This window comes from Grampus griseus (genome assembly GCF_964374135.1).
Source record: "Grampus griseus genome assembly, chromosome: 6".
In the NCBI taxonomy this organism is placed as follows: domain Eukaryota; kingdom Metazoa; phylum Chordata; class Mammalia; order Artiodactyla; family Delphinidae; genus Grampus; species Grampus griseus.
In genome coordinates this window covers 67,817,619-67,841,759 of record NC_139000.1, presented here as the reverse complement: position 1 = coordinate 67,841,759, position 24,141 = coordinate 67,817,619, and the positions used below count along the sequence as shown (strand labels likewise).

At 35.9% G+C, this 24,141-nt stretch overlaps 1 protein-coding gene across 4 annotated transcripts in view; it reads right to left on the bottom strand.

The window, feature by feature from the left end:
* Nucleotides 1–24,141, bottom strand: part of DENND4C (DENN domain containing 4C) — a 128,314-nt gene that overhangs the window by 30,022 nt on the left and 74,151 nt on the right. For 3 of the 4 annotated variants that reach the window (XR_014296852.1, XM_082656166.1, XM_082656165.1), the window contains exons 13-22: nt 23,799–23,944; nt 21,900–21,935; nt 21,683–21,813; nt 19,645–19,777; nt 17,283–17,489; nt 12,397–12,525; nt 12,061–12,205; nt 6,983–7,105; nt 5,964–6,110; nt 1,952–3,114 (exon numbers count right to left, since the gene is read on the bottom strand). Coding sequence is in view for 3 of the 4 variants with exons in the window: in XM_082656166.1 (XP_082512292.1) it covers nt 1,952–3,114; nt 5,964–6,110; nt 6,983–7,105; nt 12,061–12,205; nt 12,397–12,525; nt 17,283–17,489; nt 19,645–19,777; nt 21,683–21,813; nt 21,900–21,935; nt 23,799–23,944 (2,360 nt within the window). In the remaining variant the exon portion in view is untranslated. Of the gene's footprint in view, nt 1–1,951; nt 3,115–5,963; nt 6,111–6,982; nt 7,106–11,637; nt 11,785–12,060; nt 12,206–12,396; nt 12,526–17,282; nt 17,490–19,644; nt 19,778–21,682; nt 21,814–21,899; nt 21,936–23,798; nt 23,945–24,141 lie in introns of all 4 variants that reach the window. The other variant, XM_082656167.1, reaches the window with a different exon arrangement.

Sequence of the window (24,141 nt, the reverse complement as noted above, 5' to 3'; positions counted from 1 at the left end):
CCTGTGAGCCATGGTGCTGAGCCTGCGCGTCTGGAGCCTGAGCTCCGCAACGGGAGAGGCCACAGCAGTGAGGCCCGCATACCGCAAAAAAAAAAAAAAAAAAAAAGGATTAAAGACTTAAATATACAACCTGAAACCATAAAACTCCTAGAAGAGAACATAGGCAGGACACTCTTTGACATAAATCATAGCAGTATTTTTTGGATCTGTCCCCTAAAATTAACAAATGGGACCTAATTAAATTTAAAAGCTTTTGCACAGCAAAGGAAGCCATCAACAAATCAAAAAGACAACCTATGGAATCAGAGAAAATATCTGCAAATGATGCAACTTACCCAAAATATACAAACAGCTGATACAGCTTAATATAAAAAAAACCAAGCAATCCAATCAAAACATGGGCAGAAGACTTGAATAGGTATTTTCCCAAAGAAGACATACAGATGGCTAACAGGCACACGAAAAGATGCTCATCATGACTAATTATTCAAGAATTGCAAATCAAAACCTCAAAGAGGTAGCACCTCACACCTGTCAAAATGTCTATATCAAAATGTCTACAAATAACAAATGCTGGAGAGGATGTGGAGAAAAGGGAGTCCTCATACATTTTTTATGGAAATGTAAATTGATGCAGCCACTATGGAAGACAGTATGGAGGTTCCTTAAAAAACTAAAAATAGAATTACCATAAGATACATCAATTGCACTCCTGAGTATATATCCAGAAAAAAAGGAAACACTAATTCAAAAAGAGACATGTACCACAATGTTCATAGCAGCACTATGTACAATAGACAAGACATGGAAGCAACCCAAGTGCCCATCAACAGACGACTGGATCATGAAGATGTGATACACACATACACACACACTGGAATATTACTCAGCCGTTAAAAAGAATGAAATATTGCCATCTGTAGCAACATGGAGAGAGCTAGAGAATATTAATGCTTAGTGAAGTAAGTCAGACAGAGAAAGATAAATACTGTATGATATCATTCATATGTGGAATCTAAAAAGTCATACAAATGAATGTATATACAAAACAGAAACAGACTCAAAGAAATAGAAAACAAACTTATGGTTACCAAAGAGGAAGGGGAGACGGACAAATTAGGGGTATGGGTTTAACAGATACAAACTACTAAACATAAAATAGATAAGCAACAGGAATTTACTTTCTAGCACAGGAAATTATACGCAGTATCTCGTAGTAACCTATAATGGAATATAATGCGCAAAAACTGAATCACTATGCTGTACACCTGAAACTAATACAGTATTGTGGATCAACTGAACTTCAATAAAAAGTTAGCAGTTTGGGGGACTTCCCGGGTGGTCCAGTGGGTAAGACTCTGTGCTCCCAATGCAGGGGGCCCAGGTTCGATCCCTGGTTGGGGAACTAGATTCCACATGCATGCCGCAACTAAGAAGTCTGCATGCTGCAACTAAAGATCCCACATACCACAACTAAACATGCCGCGACGAAGATCCCACGTCCCACGTGCCGCAACTAAGACCCCGTGCAGCCAAAATAAATAAATAAATAGTTAGCAGTTTTTGTTGTGCAGTATGAAATCTACTGATTAAGTTGTAGAGTGACATCACATATCTTAAAGAGATAACACAGGTGAAAGCTATTTAAAAAGTGAAGTGCTATGCAAATATAACATTATTAAATCAAACATTAATCATTAGTTCTTTCAAATCAATAGACTTAATGTGTTAGTTTAGACTGGGCTGTGGAATTATAAAGTAGTCCTGATATTCTGTTTCTTCATTATTAATTTCCTTACATGTATGTTGAAGTCATTTCAAGAAAGAAGTAGGATATGCACGTTTTAAAATATGAAAAAGTGACCAGAAATATCTAAATAATAATGTATATATTAAAAAATACTCCAAACATTTCAACATCAGACAGATGACACACATAAGACACTCTTACCTCATCATCTGAATAGCTGTAGGCAGATGATACAGCTACCCACATCTTACTGGCTACTGTAGCTGCTTGCTTCATACCAGATTTTAGCACATCCATCTTGGGCCCTGAGAGTATATTGTCCAGCTTTAGCCCTGACAAAGAATTTACCACAGAACCCAATGAGCCATGTGGTGAAGAACGGACCAGTGCTGATAAAGAAGCTGAACGTTCTTTATGACCTCGAGAGGGAGTCTGTTGCCTGAAACGCCCAGTAAAAGTTTTAGATCTGGACACTGCAGGGGAGCTCTTTTCACTTTCAGGACTGTCCTGTGCTGCAGGACCATGATCTAAAGGTAGGCTTGATCTCCTCTCTAAAGGGTGAATAAATGCACTGGTAGTGCCAGGCTCTCTGTTTCCCTCTCCATGTAGTTCCATACTAGAAGACTTGCTACCCAAGGGACTCTTTAGATTCATATAGCTTTCAATTTCATCAGCCAGATTACGTGCAATAACTGGAGAAAACAACTTATCTTCTGAATCAGGAGTTTTTTCTCCTATACATTCAGTGGCTAAAAGTGACAAAGGATCTAGTCCAGTTTCAACATCTTCCCTCTCAATAGCTTTAGCACCACCACATAAACTACTTCTCTTATTTACTAGATCTTTGGATCCTGCTTTCAAGTCTCTGGACTGATTACTGTCATTTTGTAGGCTGTCACATGTATCCTTTGTCACAGGAGTTTTAGCTACATTTTCATCAACCACAGGTTCTATGAACTCTTGGCTTTCCTCAAGCATTTCTAACACCGATGAAGATCTGTGCTCAGAATCCCAAGTGTTTTCAGACACACGAGTCCTAGTGTCAGCTGGATGACAGCTAATACTCTCAAAGCTATGGGTTCTTGCGATATGAAGTGGAGAAGTCTTAGGACTCGTCAGTGCTGCTGTGAGAATCCTGGCATCTGCTCCCATCATGATAGCCACTTCACTTGAAATTAAATCCAAACTGCTCTTCTTAAGCAACATTCCTGCTCGACTTTCAGAACTAAAACTACAGCTTCTCTCCGGAAAATGCTTTTGCCTTTTTTCTCCTCTATCACCATTCTTCTTGAGATTAGTAACTTCGCCAAAGACTGCATCTTCAACTGGATCTTGAGTAGAAAACAGTACATTTGGTGTACTACCTAAAAAGAGAAAGTGCAATATTAAAAATAAATCTCTATTTTCTTATGTAACTTTTATAAAAATGTTTTTTTCTAATTTTTGAAAGTGACACATACTCAAAGTAAAAGATTCAGAAAGGTAAGATGGTATACAGAAAAAGTCCAAAAATTACTCCGTTCAACCCTGCCTCTCAGAGATAACATTTTAATGTATAATCTGCCTTTCATCCTCTATGCATATACACACATTTTTAAAAAAGATCGTGCAATATATACTGTATATACCTGTACTGTTCACTAAAGATATCACATCTATCAATAAATATACATCTATAAACATGTTTTATATTTTAGGAGTTTTATTTTCAGTTTAAGAAATATATTCCACATTAAATAGCAGACCTAAAAAGAAATAATCTCTTCTATCTTGGGTTTCATATATCTAATTCAACAAGTATTTGCCAGGAATCTACCCTGCAGAAAGCAAATTCATAATCATAGAGAAATTATATATTTGCTATAGCCAAAGCCTTACTTCTCCAAAGTAAAAGGATCTAGAATGGAGCGCTTAGAATCGGCAGATTCCAAGAAGCCTCCTAAAATCTGAATAGCCAAAATTTTTTCAGATATGTTTATTCCTTCAACAAATATCTGAATTCCTACTAGCACCCACTATGTGAGGTGCTAAGAATACAATGGAGAATAAAACGGACATAATCCCAGCCCTCACAGAGGTCAATCTTGTTTGAGCAAGTGGAACAAAATTATGCCAGTGTCTGTAGGAACCTCCCCCACCTTTGGGGGATGCAGGCAGTCGTTAACTCTTTGCTACCATGCAATTTTTTCCACGCCAAGACCAAAAGCTATTTCTAGTTGCATCATTAGCAGAACTTAAGTCTACCCATTCATATTTAGGATTTTCATATTATTATTTTTGTTTGTTTGTTTGTTTTGTTTTTGCGGTACGCGGGCCTCTCACTGCCGTGGCCCCTCCCGTTGCGGAGCACAGGCTCCGGACGTGCAGGCTCAGCGGCCATGGCTCATGGGCCCAACCGCTCCGCGGCACGTGGGATCTTCCCGACCAGTGCACGAACCTGCGTCCCCTGCATCAGCAGGCGGACTCTCAACCACTGTGCCACCAGGGAAGCCCTCTAATTTGTTTTTTAAAAAGTATAATGACCTGGGAGTTTGGAAGGGAAAGTTGTCATTATAATAAGATCTTTTTTTTTAATCTTCCAAATTGATTTCAAGGTTCTTTTTAATATTCCAAATTGGTATCTATTAATAATCATAATCTTTCCAATTAAACAGAATAATAAGCATTTAGAGATATTTTTCAAGCATTTAAGGGAATTAAATTAGCCTATTTTATAACTCTGAAGTTTGTACCTGCTTTGAAAACTTCTAACAATATTTGAGAAAAGATCTTTGTAAATTTACTGGTTCTCATATCATTTCTAGGAAATTTAGTGTCACATTTTGTTCAATTTTAAAATAAAATTGACTGTTTGATATATTGGAAAAAGCCTCATTACCACCTCCTCTTTTCTTAATAGAACAAATCTTCCTACATCAAAATGTAACATGGAGGGCTTCCCTGGTGGCGCAGTGGTTGAGAGTCCGCCTGCCGATGCAGGGGACACGGGTTCGTGCCCCGGTCCGGGAAGATCCCACATGTCGTGGAGTGGCTGGGCCCGTGAGCCATGGCCGCTGAGCCTGCGGGTCCGGAGCCTGTGCTCCGCAATGGGAGAGGCCACAACAGTGAGAGGCCCGCATACCGCAAAAAAAAAAAAAAAAAAGTAACATGGAAATAAGATCAATAAAAAGAGAAGAAAATGCACCAGTCCCCAGACCATGTCCATTTCAATATTCTGAGAAGATTCTAAACCTCTGATGAAGAAAACTGTCCTTTTTTTTTTAACCTGCTATCAATAGGTTGGGAAAATGGGATAAAGAATATATATATCAATTATTTTTTTCAAAACATCTATAGCTCCACCTCATTAGCAAAACACTACCCCCTCACTCCCTGTAAAATAACCGAACTTGGTATCACAATTTTAAAAAAAAAAAACAACTTTAGGAATAAGGAGTATTTCCACATTGACTTAAAAAGCTGAGCGAATTAATTTCTATAAAGTCATACAATAGATACACTTACAGGTAGACTGCTGACTTTAGGGAAGTGAACTGTAGCTACTACTAACAAAAGGCAAATGACGCAGGCCAATTTCATTGTCTTTTAAAATCATACACTTAAGACGTATGCCTTAAGGGTACTTGGGAGGACTACACATAATTGAAGGCAGTAAACACAAATTCATGGGAGTCACACACAACAGAGTTATTCATTACAAATACTTAACCATAAATAGAAAGTGGCTCAGGGTACCTAGAATAATTGGGCAAAAATTAAAGACCCGCTGGTATTTTTGTGCAGAACGTTAAGTGATGTGAATCTTTTTCTTCCATTTCCCTTCAGGCTTAGGAATTACCCTGCCACACACAAGCCCTTTGGAATTTGACCAGGTAACTGCCTCTCTGTTAGGATGAGTATAGCAGGCCCGTCCTACAGTCCTCTCTCATCATCAACCACAGGAAAGGAGGACGGAACTCAGAACAAGCACTATAATAAGAAAAGGTATTCCAAATAACAACTAAACACACTTAATACCCTTCCTTTTAAAAATGAATTATCTTTAAATAACTATTTTAATTTCTTCTTTAGTACATTTATAGGATTCAGCTTACTTCTGGCTCTTTAGCATGTTCATTACAATTAAGTTAGCAAGTTATAATGTCATTAAAGACCCACAGGTACCTATAGAAGTGTATTTTAAATATGTGATAACCAATATGTAAAGACTCACCAGTGCTACTTTTCCTGCCATTGACATCAAATATACCAGATGGAACTTTCACAATACTGCCGCCCCACGCAGGAGGCTCAGGAGGACTCGGGGGCTCTGCACTAGGTTGTAAATGTTTGGCCACAACAGCAGAGACATCGCATACCTCTGGGAAAAAATATTTGGATGTTATCATTCCTATTTTTGCCAGTATTGAACAGAAACGAAGTATTTTTTTAATATATTTTATGTACTTTTTCTCTAAGTGGGGGTGAATACTTTTTCTCTATTTTATTACTGATTTCTTTTATGCCATAAATGTTGCCAGTACTGACTGAAATAAATGCTTTATTTTAACATTCATAATCCTAACTTGAGCATTCCTGAGCGAATAAATTAAGGCTTTGGCCTTCTGTCACACTCCTCATCACTTGTCAAGTAGGAGAGGGGCTTGCTTCTGCATAATTCTAGAGCATAAAGTAAGTGACGTCATTAAAGAAACTGTACTTTTTTGTAAGAAGATAGGAAGACCATCGTATTATCAAAAAGCCAAAATATTTCTCCATATTTCCTTAAAATGACTACTACAAATCATTTCTCATTTCTATCTCAATGAGTCCCCTAAAAAAAGGAAAACTACACAGACTATATTGGAACCTACGAATGAAAATTATCGACTTAGATATTTGAAGGACTTCTAGTGAAAGAGCATTTGAAAATAAAAGGTACACTGGAATACAAGTTTGATGACTCAGAGTTTAGTCCTGGTTCTGTCACAAAGTAGTTATTTAACACTGGCAAATGAACACCTTGATGGGCTGCAGTTTCCTACAAAGTTGAGGGCTGACCTACAGAGTCTCTAAAGATCTCTTAAATTCTAAAATTCAGAGACTACCAAAAATCTATCATATATAAGAGTACATAGTATCTTATAAGCCCAGACTTTACATTTCTGGAAATTATCACCAAAATTATCAAATAAGACTTTTAATTATTATAGGTATTTTTCTAAGTAAAGCTAGTAAACATCAGTACTTAACCTTCTGTTTCCACTTTTGTTTTGGTTATCAAGTCTCCTGATACTTGTTCTTCAGGCACATGAATTTCTGCATCATCCTTTATAAGTTCATCCTTAGACCCATAGCCTTGGTCAGACTGACCACCTGTTAAAAAGAATGTAGGCTGATATATAAATGTTTTCATATATTTATAGTCCAGCTATAAAACGTCAAAAGGAAATTCCACCAACTTACACAATTAAACTTGTAAAAAAAGAGGAGAAGAAAGCTCATGAAGCACACAAAACATTTTACAACAATGGTAAGAATCAAAGAACAGTAGAAACAGGAACATCAAAGACTAAAAACCATTACACACTTGGAAGCAGTGAATCTTAATTTCCTTATCTATAAATTAGTAGATTTGGATAAGATGTTTTGAAAGTTTCTTTTGGAGTGCATCTACAGAATGCTACCTTTTGCGTAAGAAAGAAGTGGAAATAAACATATATCTGCTTACTTTTGCAAAAAGAAATGCAGGAATAATAAACCAGAAAACAATAAAACTGGTTACCTACAAGGGATGGGGGAAAATAGGACGGAAGGGATTGAGAGAGAGGAAACTTCTCTAAATATGGTTATCATATTGTTTTTATTTTTGGAAATGTATTAACTTCTACAAGTTCAAAAACTTAAATCAGCAAAACTGAGGGCCAGGGTGTAACTAAAACTGAATGCACATGGAAACAAACAAAACCAATTGTTTATGAATAACATGATCACACTGAAAGGATGGGGGAGGACTAATGTAATGTGTAACTTTTAACACATTATTCTGAGTATATACCCTAGTCATGGGGGGTAACAGTCAAATCCTAAACTCCTTAGGTTTATTTCTCACAGGGGAATGGGTATAGCAATTCTGAAATTATATTATGTGCACTGTAGGACTGAGCAAATGAGTAAATGTGATGATGTTGGGAGCCAAGATTCTTACTGTGGAAGAAGAGATCTTTAAAAAGTGAAATGAAGGAAGGCAAAGAAAAACCTGTGGGGCTGATTTGGAATTAGAAGTATTTCTAAAATACATACACATTTTTTCTACCTCTGCTGAAAAAGTCTAGAACGACAACACCCTGGAAGGAGTAAGCATTTCTAGAGCCCAGACCTTCGTTTCTAAAATCTATTGCCCATTAAAAGGAACCCGGGATCCTTGAAGAAAAGGCCGATTCCAGAGCTCAGTCAGGGAAGGTACAAGAATGAGCCAGGAATGTTTTGTTATGCAAGAAAGCAAGTGCTCAAAAACATGAGAGGACATTTCTAAAGAACATTCAAAAGAATATTATCTTATAAATGTGGGGACAATAGAGTTGGCAAAATCACCACCTTATAGCCATCACAGTAAAACGATTGGTTCAGGCAAGAATCATCAATGGATGATAAATTTAGAAGAGAAAGTGTGATGAAAAAGAAGATATTGTTGCATAGTCTCAGTGTCTCTTCACAAATAGCTTATTATCTGCAAGGGGGATAATGGTAACTAATAGAAACCGAACACTGACATCAAGTGATCAAAATTAACATTACCAATGAGGGGCAGACAGACATTGTGTGCCTCTGGGTTGTGATAATCTCAGAAGGACTTAACATAATTTTTGTAGAAGAGCCATGGATGCATAACCTAATCTAATCACAGGGGAACATCAGACAAACTCAAATTTGGCAGCATTCCACAAAATAACTGGACTTATTCTTCAAAAAGGTCAAGGTTACGAAAGACAAAGAAAAGGTGGGGAACTGTGCCTGGTTAAAGGAGACTAAAGAGGAGTTAAAGTACCACAAAGGACATTATAGCTGACAACACTGGAATACAGACTATACATTAAAGAAGTAGAACAATGTTTCCCTGAATTTGGAAACTATACTGTGGTTATGTAAGAGCAAATACCACTGAAGTATTAAGAGGTAAAAGGGCAAGATGTATGCAATCTGCTCTCACATAATTTAGGGGAAAAAAGTGCATGTGTACAGAAAGAAACTGATAAAGCAAATGTGTCAAACTAAAAGTGAATGAATCTAAATAAAAGTTATTCAAGAGTTCTTCGTACTATTCTTGAAACATTTAATAAGTTTAAAATTAAAACTGAAATAAAGGCAAGTTACCAGGGGATCATTATAAAGGATGTCAATGAAAAACACATAAAACAAAAAATATAGTGCCTTCCACTGTCTACCACTTTTTTTTTTTTTTTTTGCGGTACGAGGGCCTCTCACTGTTGTGGCCTCTCCCGTTGCGGAGCACAGGCTCCGACGCGCAGGCTCAGTGGCCATGGCTCACGGGCCCAGCCGCTCCGCAGCATGTGGGATCCTCCCGGACCGGGGCACGAACCCGCGTCCCCTGCATCGGCAGGCGGACTCCCAACCACTGCACCACCAGGGAAGCCCCCACTTTTTATTTTTTCACTTTCTACCACTTTTTAAACTGCCTTTCAAACTCTGGGTTCGCCATATAACAAAAGAATTAAGCTTTAAAAAAAACTGCTATTTAGATAACCAACAAGGACCTGCTATATAGCACAGGGAACTATACTCAATATTTTGTAATAACCTATAAGGGAAAAGAATCTGAAAAAGAATATATATGTGTGTATGTGTATATAACTGAATCACTGTACACCTGAAATTAACACAATACTGTAAATCTGTACTTCGATTAAAAAATTTTTTAATTAAAAAAAATACTGCTATTTAGAATGACTTCTTTCAGTCATTTTTTTTTTATTGGCCCCCCTCAGAAAGTCTAGTAAAGCATTATGGTGCCATGAAATGGACAATAGACTGGGAACTGAGTAAACTGATTAAACCCAGATATGCCCTCAACAAGCTAAGTGACTCAGTATCAGGTACTAAGTGGAAAGATTCTGTGAGATAATCCTTAATGAAAAGAGTAACTTAAGCATCTGGGCTGGAAGTCTCCAAAAATATCAGATGATATCACCAGAAACTCTACAGAGACACATAATCACTGTAAATTCAGTATCAGAGCTTCAGTCATTTGAAATGTAGCTTAAAAGAAATATATGAAAAAGGGATCTGAAGTTTCTTCCCCAACTGGGGAATATGGAAGCTTTATGCAGTTTCCCAGAATTACTAGTAAATCTTTTTTTTGCCTTTAAAGGAGACAAGTTTAAAAATCCAGAGAGATAAGGAGAGTGTTTATCTATTATTATTATTATTAGTGAAATGGTTTCATACCACAAATTATTTTCTTGATTTTCCATAAATGAAATCCATTTATTCTATAAGCACTAGGAAAAAAATACAGGAGGAAATAAAATAAGGTGGTTTTCAAATGAAAGTCTCATGAAAATTCCCACATGTTGAAAGAAATTTAATTTACAAACAGGATTGCGACTTACAGCTTTATGTTGACTTTCACCAATTTATACATGCTTCTGTAATTATGGGGATAGTTTTTAGCACAAGAATCAGCAGTTCAGTTTTAGCAAGCAAAAACCACCTTAACAGCTGGAATACTGAAATCTTTAACGCTCATAAAACTATTTGACTCAATGATGCTACAAACCACCCTCAAAATAAGAATTGTAGCAAGGCATAGCATATTTTCAATTAAGATAAATATGCTTTGCAAATTGATCATAAAGCGTTAGTTGGGTATTTTCAGTAGTATGTATATGATTACACGTATCTGAAGGAGAAAAAGCCAAGAAAACTAAAATTGCTTTCCACTTGCAACAGTACTTAAAATATAACAAAAGGCCTCTCCCCCACCCTTGCATGTCAGCAAAATTTAACCTAATAAATGGGAAATTACCTGAAGTGGTTAACATTCAAGGGTAGAATTAATGCACACGTGTATCCATAGCTTCACGTCACACAAGTCTGTCTGCACCCCACACCATGACAGCCAAGGACAAATGCAGCACCAAGAAACAGCACAGAGCAAAAAGCAGAGCAACAAAGAGCAGAGAAAAGGAAACTTCAGTCATTGAGACAAGTTCATCAGATGAAGCACAGGAATTAGACTCAGAATTCTTTTTAAAGAAAAGCTTGAGATATTAACAATAACAACAAAAAAGAAAAACACGAGAAGGATGTGCAACACACATATATCTGCTCAACGTGCTACTTTAATTAAGCTTATTTCTAACTTCAGAGGACAGAGATTATGCCCATAGCTTTGTATGTAAAAGCAGCTTCAGCAGATCCTCAGATTTTAAAAAGTGTCATTTAAAGTAATGCCTATGCAAAGAATACGTTTTTCTCGTGGTGTGTGACTTATTTTCTTCCCTCTTTAATATTCATAATCTCAAATCTTTAATAAATATTATCCACTTAATGAAAAGAAGATTTGCAATTGTGTCACTAACAGTCAAGTTCCTCAGCTCACAATTCCTAACAATTATATCATATACTTTCACAAATTAATGATGAACGAACACAAAGAAGTACCATGTAAGAGCCTTTTGCACAGCAATCCCAAGTTTATTTTATACTATGGGAAATAAGAGAAGTGATCTGCAATCAGAGGTGTACTTTCTCCCCTTATTTATGTATGGTATTTTTTAGGTATTCATATTGCACAAACTTGAGAGAGGAAGGTAAAAGTTTTTTTAAAAAATGGAAGACTTAACATGAGAGTAAGTGAAGGGTTAGTAAAATCCAGATTTTAGTACCTGTGCTAGAGTGATTATCAGTGGAATCAAGACTGATTAAATCTCTGACGAAGACTGTGTGCTCCCCACTGTTAGCATCATTAGAACTATCCACACTACCGTGGCTCACCGTGTCCCCATCACTTCCACCTGTGGCATTTTGAGGAGCTAAAGATAAGGACAACAGCAGTTCAATAACTCATGCACTGGTAATCTCTGAAACTAAACATGAGTGACTCACAGTTCATTTAAAGTTGCAGAATACTGTCTAAATTTGTGAGAGAAGAAAATAATTTTGGACTAGGCAACCTCTATCTTTAGTAGTATATGAAAATATCAAAACTAGAATTTCATTTACGTTTTCTGCCTCATATAAGTAAAAATTCATATGTCTATAAAGCTTATGGTTCAGCAAGAAAGTATCTTTCCAACCACATTTATTACCTGATATTGAGGAGACCTGTGACTTTTGCACGGTATTTTTAAGTGGCTGCCTAAATTGTGCCAAGCCACGTACCACATTCCGTACCTTCATCCATAAGAAGATACCACTGCGGGTACTGCTAGGCCACGGGCTCTCCAAAACTACCTAAAGGTAAAATAAAGGTTAAAATAATCTTTATTAGGAATATTTGAATTTTTAAAAAATACATACACATATAATATATACAAAAAGAATTCTACCCCAAAACGTCTAAAAAAAGTTTCTTAAATAAAAGGCATAATAAATTTATCAATCTTAATAAGCAGCATATATTGCCTAATGTCAATCCTACTTACCTTATTATAATAGCCGTAAGTAATAGCATTTGGCTTTATTTTAGCAGTTTTCATTTCAAATAAAACTCTCACTGCTAAGACAGGATGACCCCAAAGTCCACAAAGCTGCATTACTACTCGATAGCACACCTAACAAAAAATAACATCAAAGCATTAATAGTTAGCATATTAGTCTGTGACTTGTAGAGATTTTTAAATGACTTTACTCAATTCTTCTTTTCAAAGTTATTAAGCAACAGTTACTACTATTTTCTCCTTTGTTCTGGTTTGAGAGTCTCGGTAAACTATTTTTTAAAAGTATTCATCAATGGAAGTACCAGCATTATTAACTTTTCCACATAAGACCTATGGGCACGTGTGCCGTTTGTTTCAGTAACTAAGTTTACACAAAGAAAACAACTATTATTTTCTATAATATGAGAAGGAATTCATTTTTAAAATCAAGCATGATTAAAATAGCTCTCTCCCAAATCATGTTCTATATTTTATGCCAAAGGAATTAAAAGCAGCATCTCCAGAATGCCTACATAACAAAAATAATTCTATGAACCCGTGTCTTAAAAAAAGTATGAGAAGAAAGTTAAAAACACTGTAATATTATTAGCAAAGGCTTTTCTGAGAATATGTGTTTACTGAAGAGGGCTAAATTTGATCAGAAGAGGACGACTCAATGGGGAACTCCTAAAAGTTAGAATATCACATTTGGAAGACAACAGTAGAAACCATGAAGAATGAAACAGGAATCTCATGGATCCCTGGCAAAGAGGTGAGCCAGTTTACAAAAGCAGTGAACAAGGCAGCCAAAGACTACTAGAGCTTAATCTGAGAATAAGAAAAGATACATAAAAAAGATACTCTTCTTGGGACTTGTAAAATGTCCTCTGTTTATAACAGAGCTGTTTAACAACTGTGAGTACCATAAAGCCAAGCTGCACTCTCTACTAAAGGGGAAAGTAAATAGATTTGAGAAACGGTATTTTATTCAAGAGATGAAGTAGGGAAAGAGATGTGAAGAGGCAGAGGATCATAAAGATGAGTACTCTAAAGCTAGAAATGTAAAGTTTAATTTAGGAGCAGAGGAGTTCAGAAACTGTTAGAGTAACTTCACAAATGACTAGGTTAAAGAAGTGTTAGGAAACTACATAAATTAGGAACAAATGGGAGAACTAGGTAAGATGTATGACGCGATTAAGAAGAATGTGGCACAAGAGTTCTTCAAATATCTGAAGAGTTGTCACTTGAAAGAAGCAGTAAACAGCTTCTGCAGTCCCAAAAAAGCCGCAGGGAGGTGGAACTGAACTCAGCATAAAACACAAACTTTCTAACAAAGCCAACTCAAGCATAGGCAAGGTCCCATATATTACAGACTTTCAACATCTCAGGTTTAGGTTGAAGTTTTACTGAAATATCTTGAGGTCCTATTCAATTCTAAGATTCTACGAGTCATGAACAAGTAAATCACTTTCTATGTCAAACTGGGATTAATCTAAAATTTTCCAAAACCATTCTCGACAATTAATTTATTCTGAAGTCTACAAACTATTCCTCCAAACTTCCAGGCTTACCGGTATAAGAGCCAGCCATCAAACTAAAGAAACAGTAATAATGCCAGGGATATAATTTTTTAATTGCAGTATTTTGTTGCCTACAACATGATACCTTTTGGATATCTATGTTAGATAAAAGATGGCCACAAACTCTTTGCTGCTCCTCCCATGAGAAGTCTATGTCCCTTCCCCTTAATTGAGGGGGGAAAGCCTCTGAGATTACATGACCAATAGAATTTGCCTGAAGTGACAACTGTACCAGTTTCCTGGCCTAAGCCTTAAGAAAGGTCACTTTCCACTTCCTCTTGAAACAAATGCTCTTGGAGTGCTAAGCTATCATGAGAAAAGCCCAAGTACCACATGGAGAGGTCTGAGACTACATGGAGGAAGAGGGGTCCACCTGAGCCCAGCCTTCCAGATAACCTTGCCAAGGTACCTGGCTGCATGTGAGTTAAGCTGTCTTGGACCTTCTAGACCAGACCAGCTAGCAACTGATTACAACCAAGTGATTCTAAGTAATACAATGTGGAGCAGAAAAATTACCGCAAATTCTTCCTGGATTTTCAGCAAATAAAATAGTAAGATTTAATAAAATGGTTATTTTAAGCCACTAAGTTCTGGGGTGGTTTGTTACTCAGCAATGTACAACAATATGTATAATAGACTGATGAGACAAAGTAAGATAAGCTTGACACAAACATTTCATTTCCATTAAAAATTTAATAAATAGTATTAAAAGCAAAACACATTATGCATTTTAACTTTAATTTAGCCTACATGGCATATGCTATTTCTGGGTCTCTACTAGTTGTATTTAAAAATCTACGTTATTACAACTTCTGCAAACATAACATGTAGAACACAAAGCTGTCAAAACATTAAGCATATGAATGAGACAGTGGGTTCTAATGGAGTATGAACCTAAAAATCAAAACCACTTCCTTGCTAGGTGGCCTTATGTGTGTGTCATTTCATCTAAGTTTCAAATTTCTTTCTTTGTAAAATATAGAGTTGCTGGGAATACCAAAGGAAATAATGTACATAAAAATACTGTGAAAATTTTAATGTGCTATTCTATGTGTAATCAATAAACAAATAAAATGCATCAAGTATGCCAAGCAAATATGCATCCTTAAGTTTTAAAATGAAGAAACATTTCTTTCTTCCAGTTGTAGAGATGTAATTACTTCAGGTGACTACAAATCTGTCGATATAACTTGTTAGAAGTAGGAATACAACAAATTAACCTCCAAATTTTTAAGCCTCCTATCTGAGTGTTTATTGGGAAAAAAGTCTAAAAGACTTTTTTAGCTTACTAGTCATAATTGCTCATGTTAGCAAACAGGAGAATGTAATTACTTGTAACAAAGACTACCTTAGAACCTTAATATCTACAGAGGAGACTACTTTTCAGGCAATTTGTCTTATGAACTTATCAAGGAAACTTAATCAAGTATTGTGCTTTGAGTTTAGAGTGCAGTAACAAAATTAATACTAGCTCTCTCATAGAGCATATTTTAAAGCACATTAAAAATATTCTGTGCTTGCACAAAGTTAAAGCACATCTTAAAATATATCTTAGATATATTATCTTAGATATATCATCTTAGATATATCTCTATCAGAATAAGTTTTTTAAAACATTAAAATGTATGAGGTACAACACACTAATTCTGATCAAGCACTTTTAATTTCCAAATAGTTTTTTTTGCAGTACGCGGGCCTCTCACTGCTGCGGTCTCTCCCGTTGCGGAGCACAGGCTCCAGACGCACAGGCCCAGTGGCCATGGCCCATGGGCCCAAGCTGCTCCGCGGCATGTGGGATCCCCCCAGACCGGGGCACGAACCCGCGTCCCCCGCATGGGCAGGCGGACTCGCAACCACTGCGCCACCAGGGAAGCCCTCCAAATAGTTTTATTAACATCAGATGAGAGAAAATGTAATCAAATGTGAGAATGGATATTTTACTTGTTTTATAACTTTATCTTTTCATTTGAAAAGTTTTTTAAAACATACAGATAATACTTAGAGAAAAATGAGTTTTAGTGTGCTCACAAGCATTATCAAATCTTAATAACGTACATGCTTTATCAGTTTCAGATCTTTTTTATTTTATAAGAGGAGAAAATTACAGTTATTGCTGAAGCCTATAATGTGCCCCTCCTCAATCGCATTTCTCTTCTAACCTGGTGCTCTCTCCTTCTCCCCAAACACCCATTACTCTGAATTTTTATTCCAACTTCATTTTAAATTCTAATCCGGTTCTAAATAATCATTTTAGTTATTTTAACACCAGAAGTAACTTTTAAAGGGAAAAACAGCAACGAGAAGAGCTAAATAAGTAACTCAGTTTCTTCAACCGTTAGTTGGATAATACCACTACCTATCTGTGAGGATGGTTCTGAGGCGTAAGAGATGTAGCACACTGTACACTGAGCGCTTACCATCAGCCAGGTACTCGTCTAGGCATACTATGTACATTAACTGATTTAACTGTCAAATTAACCATTTGAGGAGAGGAACTAAATATTATATACCTCAGTGGGGCAATTTTATCCCCCTGGTGACATCTGGCAATGTCTGCAGACATTGTTGATTGCACGGACCTACTGGCACCTAGTGCACAGAGGCCAGGGATGCTGCTAAACATCCTACCACGTACAGGACAGGACCCCACAATAAAAAATGATGTGGGCCAAAATGTCAACAGTGCCAAGGTTGAGAAACTCAGACCTCCATTTTCAGACACATAATCTGAAACACAGATAGGTTATGTAACTCACCTAGGACACAGGTCCTAAGTGGAGAGCCACTTACTAAAGGCCTATTTGCTTCCTAATAAAGTTATCTTGAGAATAAAATTAAGTCAATATTTTTTTCTATTTATCAAGGGCAAACAGTCTGGTCTAAGGAAGTCAGTCTCTGCTGCATTTTTTTTTTTTTTTGCGGTACGCGGGCCTCTCACTGTTGTGGCCTCTCCCGTTGCGGAGCACAGGCTCTGGACGCGCAGACCCAGTGGCCATGGCTCACGGGCCCAGCCGCTCCGCGGCACATGGGATCTTCCCAGACCGGGGCACGAACCCGTGTCCCCTGCATCAGCAGGTGGACTCTCAACCACTGCGCCACCAGGGAAGCCCTCTGCTGCATTTTAAAGGAATAATTTTAAAATAAATGTATTTTAAAATAATAAGTATTAGCTCTATGAAACAGGATAACAATTTTACCTTTCCTACTTAATGAAAATATTCGAGGATACTGGAAAGCAACTGAGACCTAAATTTTCTTAAAAATACAAATAAAATTTATCTTAGTAACAATAACTCAATTTGTTATACTTGCCTCATCTAGAGGATCCACATCTGTTTTCCTCATCTTAATAAGTACATCATATGCCTGCTGAAGTGCTCTGACCTTAGGATGAGAAACTCTAACATAGGCTGGGAGACAAATAAACCATAAACTGTAACAGTGACTGAAGAGACACTTGGCCCATTGTGGTGGATTTGTATAACATCTCTTCGCCAACTTTTGAGCTGTTTTTATCTCCTAGAAAGAGAATAAATAAAACATCATGACATTCACTAAAATTCATTAGTATGACAGGAAAAGTGAGAAGTAAAAGGAAGAGAGGAATTTAATGTAAAATTTGACTCTAAAATCAAGCATTTCATAGTTTTGCTTTTGTGAATGGCTTCCTACTTAGTGCCCCATGGTTCTTTCTAGAAATAGAAGCACTTTATACTGTATTTTAACTATTTGGCAAGCAGGTGTCTCCTAATAGACTAGAAACTCCTTAAAAGCAGAGATCATTCATATTATTATAATACAATGGGTAACTAAGTGCCCCTCACACAGAAGGCACTCATATGTTTGATGAATGAAAGGGATTTCATTTATAGCTTAGAGTTCTATAGAATCATTCTTCAAAAGTCAGAGTCTTCTCACTCTTCCCCCTGATAAAAAGTTTAAGATGCCCTAGGCTATTCCCCACCAAGATTTCCACTCTACCTTCTGTGTTAATTCCTTCACTGACCGATTCGTTAAAAAGACCTATTCCTTTGCAGGCAACATAGTCTGAGAAAGATCACAGATCTTCCTACCTAACAGTTTTATGGCATGTTTTCTAGTTCTGATTTTCATTCTGATTTAGGTGGAAGAGAGAAAAAGGTATCAAAGTCACCTGCTGAGCGTTATCAAACTCTACATATTCCCAGAAACTACAGAGCCCTCCACACATGTCAGACTGCCACTGTCTGCTTTGCACTAAAGATCCCTCTGCTGGATGTGTCCTAAATAAACATATTGTTATGAGCTCTATTTCCAAGAGACTTGCCTGGAAAAAAAATTCTGGTGAAAATGAGATTTAAAGATGTAGTAGCAAAATTGTCACATTAAAAAAACTTGCCTTTATTAAGCTGATAATGGTTAAAAAAAAATTCCCCTCAGACAACACTGAGAGAATTGTATACTATATGGGATTGAGGATCACCTCAGGTTACCGCTAGGATTTGAGGGACTGTACATGAATTGGTAAAACCTGAACTAAGAATTTCATTCTGAAATTTCCCATGTTTTGTAGACCCCCAAAATATCAGTATATGTATAAAGGATGTTCAATTTTAACTCACACCTAACCATAGTTTAACTCTTTATACCTACATCAGATATAGTATTAAAACAAGATGTCTAGGCTGTCCTAAGTTAACTCCCCTTAGAATGTAATATTCAGTAGAAAATATATTTACATTAACCATGAGGAAAAATCAAAATCACAATGAGATACCACTTCATATACGTTAGGATGGCTATAATCAAAAAGACAGAAGATAACAAGAATTAACAAGGATGTGGTAAAATTCCGACTGCTGGTGGGAATTTTAAATGGTGTACCCACTTTGGAAAACAGTCTGATAAGTTCTCAGAAGGTTAAACACAGAGTTACTATATGACACAGCAATTCTACTTTAGGCATATAACCCAAAGAAATGAAAACATATAACCACACAAACACTTGTACACAAATGTCTACAGCAGTACTATGCATAACAGCCGAAAAGTAGGAACCACCCACATGTACATAAATGGATAAATAAAATATTCTACCAATGGAATATCATTCAGCAATAAAAATACATGAAATACTGATACATTCTACAACACAGATGAACCTTAAAAACATTAGGCTAAGTGAAAGAAGCCAGTCACAAAATGCCACATATGTACAATTCCATTTTTATGAAATGCGCAGAACAGGCAAAACTATAGACACAGAAAATAGATTAGTGATTGCCTGAGGCTGTGGAAGATGGAGGAACTGGGGGGTTAACAGCTAAAGGGTACAGGCTTTCTTTTTAGGGTGATGAAAATGTTCACAATTGATTGTGATGGTGGCTGCACAACCCTGTGAAGATACTAAAAGCCAGTGAGTATACTTAAACAAGTGAATTGTATGGTATATGAATTATGTTTCAATAAAGTTTTTTTTAAGTGTATTTAGTTCCCAAGGTTCTCTTAGAACATAAACATAAGCATTCAAAAACTTCAGCCTCAACATTATAAGTAGGGTTGCAAGAAATCGATTTTAATTCATTAACAACCATAGTGGGTCTTCAAATGATTGCTGTGGGTGACAAGTCTAAACTATGAGCTGCATATCACATATACATAGTTTACATTTTAAATTAGATAAAGGATATCTGACCTGTTTAGTTCTCTTAGCCATGAGAGCTGGACTGTTTGTAATGCTACTCCCAGTAGGGTGTCTACTAAAACAAAGTTTCAACTCCTGTGGTCTGTCAAAAAGCTTAAGGTCCAGTCTTGGAAAGTATTTGTAACTAAAATAAAAAGCAGAAATAGAACTGCTGATTTAAAGTACATTAACTCTTAATATTATGCCAGAATTTAGGTGAATATTACTAAACCTCAAAAGTACCCAATATTATTTTCCAAAATCCTTGTATAGAAATTTTTTTTCCAAAAATATAAGATGATGCAATTATAAGATACATAGACTATCTACATGGAAACTTTGGCTCCTCTGCATCCTATTATTTTCAATCAATCCCTAGAACACAGAAAACCCTGACATCTTGACAGAAGAATTAGTAACCCTTTCAACAGGACCCATGTGTTCAATGATAATTTATATTAAAAGATAACTTTTAGTATACTTTGTAATTTTGTTTTTCTTTATAAAAGTACCTTGCATTCACATTTACAAGGAAAAAATCCCGAATATTTTTATATTAGGGATGTGCCATAATTTAACCAATTCTTTACTGTTGGACATTTTTAGGTTATTTCTCAATTTTTGCAATTAAGTATCTTTGTACATTTATCTTTGTGAATACTTTTACTTAATTTCTTAGAATAATGCCCAATAACAGAGTTTTCTATGGTAAATATTTATCAAGAAAATAAAAATTATTATAATCACCATCAAATTACTTCCAGAGAGGTTATACTTACATACACTCTAACTAGAAGGATAGCCTATTCTCAAGCTGATAGATTAAAAATGCTTCTACTACTCATTTGGTTTGCATTTCTTTAAATACTAGAAAAACTTAACATACTTTCATATTATCAACTATTGGGATTTCTTCTCAGAAATTGCCTAGTTATTTCCTTTGGCCAATCTTCTTCTGAAATATATTGCCTTTCCTATTTGATTTACTTATTTGTCAATATCTGCATTCCAATGCATAATGATCAAAGCCAAATTAAAAAAGAGTTCTATAATTAACATGCAATCAAAATAGTACTTAATTAAACCACTCAATCTCAGGTATACATTTTTCATTCTTATGGAGTCCTGGTGAGATTATATATTAATTCTATATTTTTGGAAAACACTTATTTTATATTCCCTTTGCCCCAGAAATTCTTTTATGAATACAGCCAAAGAAAATAACTGTGCATACACACAAAGGTAGAGATAGCAAAGAACTATAAATAAATCCACAGGAGACTAGTTTAACAAATCACAATAAATGCATGCAATGTGGTTATTTAAAATGAATGGCACAAAAATATATATTGGCATGGAAAAATGTTCAGACCATTAAAGGCAAACACATGTCACAAAGAATATGCGCAAGATGAACTAATATTTGTTTTAAGTATAGTAAATGCAAATTTATGTACAAAAAGACAGAAAAGATATACATATAATTGTTAACAGACATTAAGTATTGGTGCTAAAACGATGTGCTAGTTTTTTTGTTTGATTTTCTAAACCTATTAAATGGTATTCAAATGATCATAATAATAAACAATCAAACATTTTAATTTCTTAAAAGACTCCCATCCAAATCCTATAAGTTTATTTTAATAAAGAATGATTCCTGGCCCTCTACTTTTAAGTTTTCTCTGATATATTACTAATGCATAAGAATTTCACAGTCCTTATATTGACAATAAAATCCCCCAAAGGGAGGGGGAACCTCACAAAAGTAAATTTTTTCTTCTTCAGAAATGAAATTTTTAAAGATTAAAATATGGTAAATGTTTAGGTTAACAGTGATAAACATCTGGTTTCCCTTCCAACGGGGCTGTCCAATTCTTAAATTACAATACCTGGTGATATCTCCATAAAACGTTCATCTCCATTAGTTCACTAAATACATTTTGAAAATGACCTTCACAAATGATTATTATACAACATATCTACTAATAATCACAAAAGATCAAATTATTAAAGCTGTGCCCAAACAACTGTTTAAAAAAATTCCTGTTACCTGTACTTTGGTGACAGATCCTTTCCATCATCAGGCGGTGGCTCGGGTGGCATTATGAACACAGTATGCTCACTTTTCTGTGAGTCATCTAGCTCTATCAATTTGGTGTCTTCTGCTGAATCAAAATCAACCTAAAAATAATTATTTTCTCCAATTAATTTGCATATAAGCAAGACGTGATTCTGAAACGTTAAAACTTTAATTTAAGAAAAAATACCTTATCTGTTTTCTCTGTGCCTTTATCAGGAAACAACTAGAAAAAAAGAAAAAAATTCTTAGTGAAAATGTCTCCTCTGAATTTAATAGAGATTATCTTAAATTATTATTTAAAAAACTATCCTTTTACTAGGCTACTAGGCTCCATAGTACTAGGCTAAAATATAAAAATATAATATTTCTCTTACGGCTATTAAGAGAGAAGCAATTTATTTTGACTGGTTTCTTCATAAATCCCTCTTTAGAAGCAGAAGATGGGGAGGGGGTGGGATGAATCGGGAAATTGGGATTGACATATATATATACTAATATGTGTAAAACAGATAACTAATAAGAACTAATAAGAAAATTAATTAATTATTTTAAAAAAGAAGCAGCAAAAGATGGGCAATCACAAGGAGAACCTGGCTTCTCAAATCAAAAATTTCATTATTACTAAACCCCTGCATTACTGATTGATATTATCTAAGCTTCTCTCTAACTGAATGATAATGGACTATCAATATTTAAGTAAACAAAAACGTTGAAAAGTTTTAATCATATCCCTGGAGTTTTAGATCACATGGATATAATGGGAGAAAATTATTCAAGTCTTCTAAGATACAGGAATCATTAGGAGCCTATAAAAATTACATCATAATATTCTACCTTTTTTGGATAAAATCTCCAACTTTATATAATATAGAGTTGCACAATCAGCCCCAAGACCCACTTAGCAAAAATAAGAGCTCTATTTAAAAAATGAGAAAAAATATGTGAGTTATAACTGTCAAAAATCAACTTAAACTTCCTTACGATGGGTGAGTAAAGCTTTAAAATTTAACATATTTCCGGGGCTTCCCTGGTGGCGCAGTGGTTGAGAGTCTGCCTGATGATGCAGGGGACACGGGTTCGTGCCCCGGTCTGGGAAGATCCCACATGCCGCAGAGCGGCTAGGCCCGTGAGCCATGGCCGCTGGGCCTGCGCGTCCGGAGCCTGTGCTCCGCAGTAGGAGAGGCAGCAGCAGTGAGAGGCCCGCGTACCACACAAAAAAAATAAAAATAAAAAGTGGGCTTCCCTGGTGGCGCAGTGGTTGAGAGTCCGCCTGCCAATGCAGGGGACGCGGGTTCGTGCCCCCATCTGGGAGGATCCCACATGCTGTGGAGCGGCTGGGCCCGTGAGCCATGGCCGCTGAGCCTGCGCGACCGGAGCCTGTGCTCCGCAACGGGAGAGGCCACAACAATGAGAAGCCCGCGAACCGGAAAAAAAAAAAAAAAAAAAAAATTTAACATATTTCCAAATAGCTTCCATTAGGACAAAAGAAATATATTAGCAAAAGTATTTAGAAAAACGTTAAAACAAAAGAACACAGGACTTAACACAGGACTTCCATTACCCATAGAGCTAAACTTTCTTTTTGTTTTGTTCATTTTTTGTTTTTGATTTTTTTTTTGGCTGCACTGCACGGCTTGTGGAATCTTAGTTCCCTGAACAGGGATCGAACCCAGGCCTTCAGCAGTGAAAGCATGGAGTCTTAACCACTGGACTGCCAGGGAATTCCTAAAACTAAACTTTTTTAATGAACTACTAAATCTTATCTTATTCACGTAAAAAAAAAAAAATTTAGGAGCTTCAATGAAATGTTCTTAGTACTTAATTACAAAACCAAAGTGAGATTCAAAGAGAAAAATTAACTATGTATGGCAGTACTAGATGCCACAAAGGAAAATAATTCTTACATTAAGCCCAGAATCGGACACTCGCATGTGTATACACACACACACACACACACACACACACACACACACCACCTATAATGCCTTCCTCAGGTCATTTGGGCTAATAATAACAATGATGATTATAAAGGTAAACAAACTGTTAAATTTTTTCCTTAATACTGACATATAGGACAAACTTTTACCTTTTCTATGCAGTCATCAAAAAAAGCCAATCCAGTATCTTTATCACTTACAAAACTACATTCTTCAATGAAACGAATAAAAATCTGTGTTTTGGTTAAAAGGGTGTAGAATTTTGTATAGGCACGATCTCGACTTTTTAAAAATCCTGAAGAAAATAAAATTAGAATTAAATTCAGATTTTAAAGTGGAACTAGATGTTATATTATTTTAAACTTGTATATATCCATATTATTTTCTCTTTATATATATATATACAAAGGGAAAGAGAAAGAAATATATATATTACAGGAAATAGATATCTTCTATAATATATATATTAAGGGACCATAGTCCCTTCTGCCT